At 33.3% G+C, this 8,516-nt stretch overlaps 1 protein-coding gene across 1 annotated transcript in view; it reads left to right on the top strand.

The window, feature by feature from the left end:
- Positions 8,111-8,516, top strand: part of LOC107643802 (importin-9) — a gene marked incomplete in the record, with an annotated part of 32,948 nt that continues 32,542 nt past the window's right edge. The window contains 1 exon segment of the mRNA XM_016347553.2: positions 8,111-8,387. Within this exon segment, the coding sequence (XP_016203039.1) occupies positions 8,264-8,387 (124 nt within the window).

The following is an 8,516-nucleotide window of genomic DNA, read 5'->3' as shown; positions in this document are numbered from 1 at the left end:
TCTGAAAAATCTCTTCTTGAAGTTAGAATACAAATGTCTGGGACAGAATCAATGATCCACTCCGAATAATAGCTCATCAAAAATTGAAACTAATCCCTACAACATTACATAATTCAACTTTTTATGGATATAATTGAACTTGAACACAAATAGTGGGTATAATATTAAAATCGAACATATTCAAATGAGACATAATTCAGAATGAATACATTCAAGTGAGAAAAATTAAAAAATACAATCTGATTTGTTAGTATAATTGATGGTAGAATAACATTAAATTATTTTTATAAATATTAGAGATACAAATAGGACGATTTAAATGTTAAGTATATAAATAGGATTTACCCCAAACGTTAAAAAAAATGACACTTTAATCTAAAATAATTAATTGCATTCTCTCTCTCTCTCATATATACTATTAAAATTAAGACTAACAAAAAACTAGTAGTTAATCTGTTATTTACTGTAATTCTTTTGATTCAATTAGTACGTATTCAGTACTAAACAAAAGAATTTAATAAATACACTTAGTCAATCATAAATTTTAGAACTAATTAAATTGATCATATTTGTATTTGTTTTTTCTTTATCGTTCCTAACACTATTAGCTGTATTTTGTTGTAAAACAACTAAATAAATAAATAAGGAAGATATAATATAAAATAAAGAAGTGTTGATAGAAGACTCTAGCATTAATATAATTAGCTCAATAAAGATTATTCATATATTTATATGTAGTAACGAAAAGAGAGAGAGAGAAACTATGTATAAAGAGAGAATGATATTTTATTGCTTTTGTGTATGTGCGTAATATACTTGAGATTGCTCCTCTATTTATAAGCGTATGAAATTTGCTTTTCAACTTCATTCAGTATTGGAAATAAAAACAACCGCCCATATTAATGGGCATCTTTGATCTTATCACAATACTCCCCCTTAGATGCCCATTTAGGATTATGCCTCATTAAAATCTTACTAAAGAAAAATTCAATGGGAAAAAAACTTTAGTGAAGGAAAAAGAGTACAATATCCTCTAATGGGGACTGCCTCATTAAAAATCTTGTCAAGAAAAATCCAATGGGAAAAAAACCTGACAAAGGAAAAAAGAGTACAGCCTCCCCCTCTTGTCGACATCATTTAATGTCTTGAAATCGGCGCATCCCAATCTCATGTACCAATTTTTCAAAGGAGGATTTTGGAAGTGACTTTGTAAATAAATCTGTCAGATTGTCACTTGAGCGGATCTGTTGGATATCAATTGTTTCTTGATTTTGAAGATCATGAGTGAAGAAGAATTTGGGAGAAATATGCTTTGTTCTATCACCTTTGATGTATCCGCCTTTAAGTTGAGCAATGCATGTTGTATTATCTTCAAACAGGACAATTGGAGCTATCTTATGATCAATCAGTCCACATGATGACAGAATATATTGGATCAAACTCCGGAGCCAAAAACACTCGCGTAAACAGGTATCCTATTTGAGATCTCCCTTTATGTGGATCAGGCAAGTAGCCAGCATCTGCATAGCCAACTAGTTGTGACTTGGATTCATAGGAATAAAACAATCCCATATCAACCGTTCCATGAAGATATCGAAAGATTTGCTTGATTCCGCTCCAATGTCTTCTGGTTGGAGAGGAACTATATCTTGCTAGTAAGTTCACAGCAAATGATATATCAGGTCGTGTATTATTAGCAAGATACATTAGCGCTCCAATGGCACTAAGATATGGTACTTCTGGACCAAGGATATCTTCATTTTCTTCTTTAGGACGGAATTGATCCTTCTCCACATCCAAAGATCTTACGATAATTGGGGTACTCAAGGGATGTGACTTGTCCATATAAAATCTTTTCAAGATCTTTTCTGTGTATGTTGTTTGATGAATAAAGATCCCATTTTTTTATATGCTCGATCTGCAAGCCGAGACAAAATTTAGTCTTTCCAAGATCTTTCATCTCAAACTCTTCTTTTAGAGTTTTTATAATTGTTGGAATCTCTTCAGGAGTTTCAATGATATTTAAATCATCAACATACACAGCAATTATAATGAATCCAGATACAATTTTCTTTATGAAAACACATGGGCAGATATCATCATTCTTGAATCCGATTTTTGTCAGATACTCAATAAGACGATTATACCACATTCGTCCAGATTGTTTCAGACCATATAAAGATCTTTGTAATTTGACTGAGTATAACTCTTGCGCATATTCATTGGATGGTTTAGATATCTTTAGTCCTTCAGGGACTTTCATATAGATATCTCGATCTAATGAGCTGTATAAATAGGCTGTTACCACATCCATTAAATGCATATGCAGTTTATGATATACAGATAAACTGACCAAATAACACAATGTTATCGCATCCACTACTGGGGAATACGTTTCTTCATAATCTATACCGAGCCTTTGTGAAAAACCTTGTGCCACAAGTCGGGCTTTGTAGCGCACAACTTCATTTTTCTCATTTCGTTTTCTCACAAATACCCATCGGTATCCAACAGGTTTTACATCTTCAGGTGTACAGACTACAGGTCCAAAGACTTCACGTTTTGCAAGTGAGTCTAATTCAGCCTTCATGGCTTCTTTCCATTTTGGCCAATCATTCCTTTGTCGACATTCTTCGACTGATCTTGGCTCAAGATCCTTACTTTTATGCATGATATTTAATACCACATTATATGCAAATATTTCATTGACAATTGTCTTATTTCGGTCCCATTTCTTTCCTGTAAAGACATAATTTATCGAGATCTCGTTATTTTCACAATTTTCAAGTACCTGAACGTCTTCTGGCGTTAAAATTATATCAGAATTTTGGACAACTGTAGGTGTCTTTACAATGTCTTTTTCAACAGGAATCGTATTTACCTCTTTTCTCTTTCGAGGATTTTTATCTTTGGAACCGACAGGCCTGCCACGCTTTTGGCGTGTATTTGCTTCAGTGGCTATTTGTCCTACTGGGACATCAATTCGAATTGGGGTATTTTCCGCCCTACCACGCTTCTGGCGTGAATTTGCTTCAGTGGCTACTTGTCCTACTGGGACATCAATTCGAATTGGGGCATTTTTTGCTGGTATATAAGATTTGGTTATCCTCTTTGTATCGGAAAATGCATCAGGCAATTCATTTGCTATTCTTTGCAAATGTATAATCTTTTAAACTTCTAGTTCGCATTGCCCTGATCGAGGATCTAAATGCATCAACGATGATGCATTCCAATTAAGTTCCTTTTCAGGAAGCTTATTCTCTCCCCCTAATGTTGAAAATTTTGATTCATCAAAATGACAGTCCGCAAACCGGGCTTTAAATACATCTCCCGTTTGTATCTCAAGATACCTCACTATAGAGGGAGAATCATATCCAACATATATTTCCAATTTTCTTTGGGGTCCCATTTTGGTGCGATTAGGTGGTGCAATGGAAACATATATCGCACACCCAAATATTCTTAAATGGGAGACATTTGGCTGCTGGCCAAAAGCTAATTGCATAGGAGATAACTAATGGTAACTCGTTGGCCTCAAACGAATAAGTGATGTGCCATGTAAAATAGCATGCCCCCTAACCGAGGTTGGGAGATTTGTTCTCATAAACAAGGGTCTAGCAATCAATTGGAGGCGTTTAATAAGTGATTCTGCTAACCCATTTTGTGTGTGAACATAAGCTACTGGATGTTCAACACTTATTCCATTAGCCATACAATAAGCATCAAAAGCTTGGGAAGTAAATTCACCAGCATTATCAAGGTAAATTGCATTGATTTGATTTTCTGGAAATTGTGCTTTTAATCGAATAATTTGAGCCAGTAATCTCGCAAACGCCAGGTTGCGAGAAGACAATAAGCACACATGTGACCATCTCGAAGATGCGTCTATTAGGACCATAAAATATCTAAAAGATCCACATGGTGGATGAATAGGTCCACTTATATCACCTTGAATCCTTTCTAGGAATTCAGGGGACTCAAATCCAATCTTTACTGGTGATGGCCTTAAAATTAACTTCCCTTGAGAACATGCAGCACAACAAAATTCACTAGTTTTAAGAATCTTCTGGTTCTTTAGTGAATGTCCATGGGAGTTTTCAATAATTCTCCTCACCATGGTTGTTCCCGGATGACCCAATCTATCATGCCAAGTTATGAATTCATTTGAGCTAGTAAACTTCTGGTTTACAATGGCATGTGATTCAATTGCACTAATCTTGGTATAATACAACTCAGATGGAAGTGAGGGTAATTTTTCTAATATAACTTTCTTATTTGAATCATGAGTTGTGATAAATAAGTACTCATGATTTCCCTCATTCATAGTCTCAATATGATATCCATTTCGGCGAATATCTTTAAAACTCAACAAGTTTCTTCGAGACTTGGTAGACAATAGTGCATTATTTATTATGAATTTTGTTCCTCCAGAAAACAAAATTATAGCTCTTCCAGAGCCTTCTATTACATTGCCCGAGCCAATAATAGTATTAACATATTCTTCTTTTGGCACAAGATGGGTAAAATATATATCACTTTTAAGAATAGTGTGCGAACTTGCACTATCCGCAAGGCAAATATCTTCAGAATATGTCCTTGCAATTTTTCTTCAAAAACAAATAATAATAATAATAAAATGAGTAAAAGTATATGCACGGTAAAATTATTTACATGAATACTTAACAAACACACATATTAAATTATTCCATCATTGATCAAATAGCCAATATCTCCTTTAGAATCCTTAAAAAAATTAGATACATCATAATGAGTGGTGGAATTTTCATAATTTGAAACAAAATTTGTTTCCTTTTCTTTGTCATCCTTTTTCAAGAATGCTTGATAAAGATCAACTAGGTGCCTTGGGGTACGACAGGTACGTGACTAATGGTCCTTTTCACCACAACGGAAGCATTTATCCTCAATTGATATACTTTGCCCATTGTTTCTTTCTTTATCCCACTTCTGGTGAGATCTTTTCTTGTGAGCATAATTTTTTTTCCTTCCATAATTTTTCTTATTATCAAAATCTTGCCATTTACCTCTTCTAGGGTTATAATTTGCCGCATTTGCTTCAGGAAATGGGGCGGCGCCATCTGGGCGCGCTTCATGATTTCTTAAGAGCAACTCATTGTTGCGTTTAGCAACAAGAAAGCAAGAAATTAACTCAAAATATTTTTAAATCATTTTTCTCGATACTGCTGCTGCAGGAGCACTTTCGAAACATGGAATGTCGAGAAAATTTCCTCTAACATATCAGGTTTGAGGAAGTATCACCGTCTTTTGATGATTGTACCTTTCTTCAAGGCCTTTCCACAGATCTGCAGGATCTTTTAATGTGGGATATTCATTTTTCAGTCATACGTCAACATAACGACGAAGAAAAATCATGGCTTTGGCTTTATCCTTTTGGGATGCATTATTTTCAGCCTTAATGGTATCTTCAAGATCCATTAAATCAAGATGGATTTTAACATCATGATAAATAATTATTTCTAGATATATCAAGAGCATTAAATTCACATAATAAAAATTTGTTACCTGGAGTCTTCCTAAAATTTCGTTAGAGTTTCGTGCTGATAACGTGTTGTAAAACAACTAAATAAATAAATAAGGAAGATATAATATAAAATAAAGAAGTGTTGATAGAAGACTCTAGCATTAATATAATTAGCTCAATAAAGATGATTCATATATTTATATGTAGTAACGAAGAGAGAGAGAGAGAAACTATGTATAAAGAGAGAATGATATTTTATTGCTTCTGTGTATGTGTGTAATATACTTGAGATTACTCCTATTTATAAGTGTATGAAATTTGCTTTTCAACTTCATTCAGTATTGGAAATAAAATCCAACTGCCCATATTAATGGACATCTAATTTGATCTTATCACAATATATTTGGCTATTTTAGTTGAACTTAGAAGATCCCATCTTATTTTATACCTATATTAGAAAATTATGTTATTTTTTATTGAAATTAATTAATAAAATTTGATTTAAAAAATTGACCATATTAAAAATGTTATCTTCACATTTTTAAAAGGATATTTATGTAAGTTGGTTAAAAAGTAAAAGACCTAACAACAATATTTGATGACAAAGAACGGAAGAATTGGCATACCAAAAAATTAATGATAGACAAAGAAGGAAAAAAACAGAATCAGCGGATGAAATTAATAATAAAAAGAGAAGGAAAAAAAAATCAATGCATATTAAGTTTCAAAATATCTAATTACAAATTAAAATACTAAAATAATAATTTAAATAATAACATATAATTTTAAATTTAATTTTTTATATTTTATACTTTGAAACCTTGACAATATAATCAAAATGTCTTTTTTTTTGTATATGTGGTTAAAAAATTATTTAAAATTCAACTTTCATACAATTAGCTTTTGATGATATTCATAGTTGAAAAAGTTCATTCAATTAGTATAGTTATTATGAAAAAAACTAAAGTTAATTTCAAAAGAAGAAACACAAATGGATAGATAATATTCTTTCGAGTCGATTTTTAAAAAAGAACACCAATCTTATTTAAAGTTGAAAATTGATCATTATGATGGACATTTAATATGAAGTTCTCAAATTGACTATTAAGTATCGAAAGTTGAATAAAAAATTATTGTGGGGTCAAATTTAATAATTTAGTGGGGGCAAATAAATATTATTATTATATATTACTCAATAAAATTTTAAAGAAAAAGTATGGGGAGACAATGATATTAGTGTACAATGTGTACAATAGGGATAAAAAAAAATGTAATTCAAATAATAATTAAGTTAATTAATTTTTAATCATTTTCAATTTTAAATTCAAAAAAATAAAGATTTGCAACTGCGGCAGTTGCATATACTGCAAATTCCCTCTCCGCATATGACGTGATTTCTTCAGGTACTTTCTTCTCCTCCCGTCTCTTCCTTTCTCACCGGTAAAAGCTCCGCTAGCAACATCAACCACCGCCGCCTAGAGGACTGACCGACATCGCACTGCGTCCCGCAAACGTACGACTCGCGCACTGTGCGTCATTCGCAGAGCCTCCCAACATGTAGGTGTGCGGCCTTCTCCCGCAAATCCATCCGCAGCCACACCCATAATTTCCAAACAAGGAAAATCAGCGTAGAATCCAAATCCTCGTTGGTATTATGTAGTGTCAAGTGTTAAAACTATATCAAGAGTAAACTTAAAACTTCATCATTCATGGTCAATTAACTAATTCATCTGCAAATTTTAACCCAAGTTCAACAAAAAATTATTCACTATTCTTTTTTCCTTTTCTACTTCCTTTCCTTAGTTGTTTCGTGCCTTGATTTCACTCTACTTCTTCTCAAGTTTTCACCACCCCAACAATAATTTTGACATTTTAATTCTAAAAAATGTCAAATATGTTGGATGGTCAATTTACTGTATATGCAGATGATTATTTTATTCGATTCGGTTTAAATATATACAATTAACAAATAATGGATGATCATTTCATTAGGTAGTCGGATAATTATTTTAATAACTATGTAGATAGGTGTTTGATGGCCGGTGAGAGAGCTTCTAACACGTGGGATGATTGATGAGAGTGGAGGTTGCAGACGGTTGGGGGAGGGTTTCTTTTGGTAAATTAGCGTGAGATAGTTAACTTTTTGAAATAATTGTGTTGGGTTTCTTTTTTCCTTGTATTGAACCAAATTTAAAGTCTATTGTACATATGGTCAAGATTTCTCATTATCTCCCTAGCGAAATTCAATTTCAAATTGTAATGGGGCACTTGCGCCCCCACACCCCCACCCATAGCCATAGGAATAGATCCGTCCCGCAAATATATATTAAAAATAAATTAAACCACACATGTATTATATACAAATACATGAATAACTGATTTTAGTGTACAAATAACATTTTTCTTATTTTTAATATAAAAATACTTAAACCAATCTACATACACCTAATTTGTCAATGAGTTATCGCTGAAATATTATAGTCTTCCTATATTTATCTAAGAGATCACGGGTTAAAGTCTCCTAGTTTTGGTAAACAAAAAAAAATCCACACCTGATTTTGTGTCTGTCCCGTTGTGGCGTTGTCCCATGCTTATAAACAAATAAAGGCTTAAACCTCCATTCACCATTTGAACGCCGCACTCAAGACTACCTTCTAACTTGGAAGTTCTAGTTCTTACTCCTCTCGAACAAGAGTGACAAAAAGCAAGAAAAAAAATAGGTCACGCAGCAGTGAAAGAAGGAACTCTCTTTCTGTTTGGTGAATGGCTAACGTTGTGGATCACGATCAGCAGTGGCTGCTCAACTGCTTGTCCGCCACACTCGACCCCAACCACGAGGTCCGCACTTTTGCCGAAGCTTCCCTCAATCAAGCCTCTCTCCAGCCAGGTTTTCCTCTCTTTCCTCTGCGCATTCAACTTGTTCATCTGAAAAGCTATCTTTAAAGGTGCGTAAATTGTGTTCAACTCTGGTGCATACTGCACATTGCCAGAAAGATTTCACCTCTTTCCTGCTCCC

Source organism: Arachis ipaensis, chromosome B05, assembly GCF_000816755.2.
Source record: "Arachis ipaensis cultivar K30076 chromosome B05, Araip1.1, whole genome shotgun sequence".
NCBI lineage: Eukaryota > Viridiplantae > Streptophyta > Magnoliopsida > Fabales > Fabaceae > Arachis > Arachis ipaensis.
The sequence above is the reverse complement of the archived record's forward strand: the minus strand, read 5'-3'. Positions and strand labels throughout refer to the sequence as shown.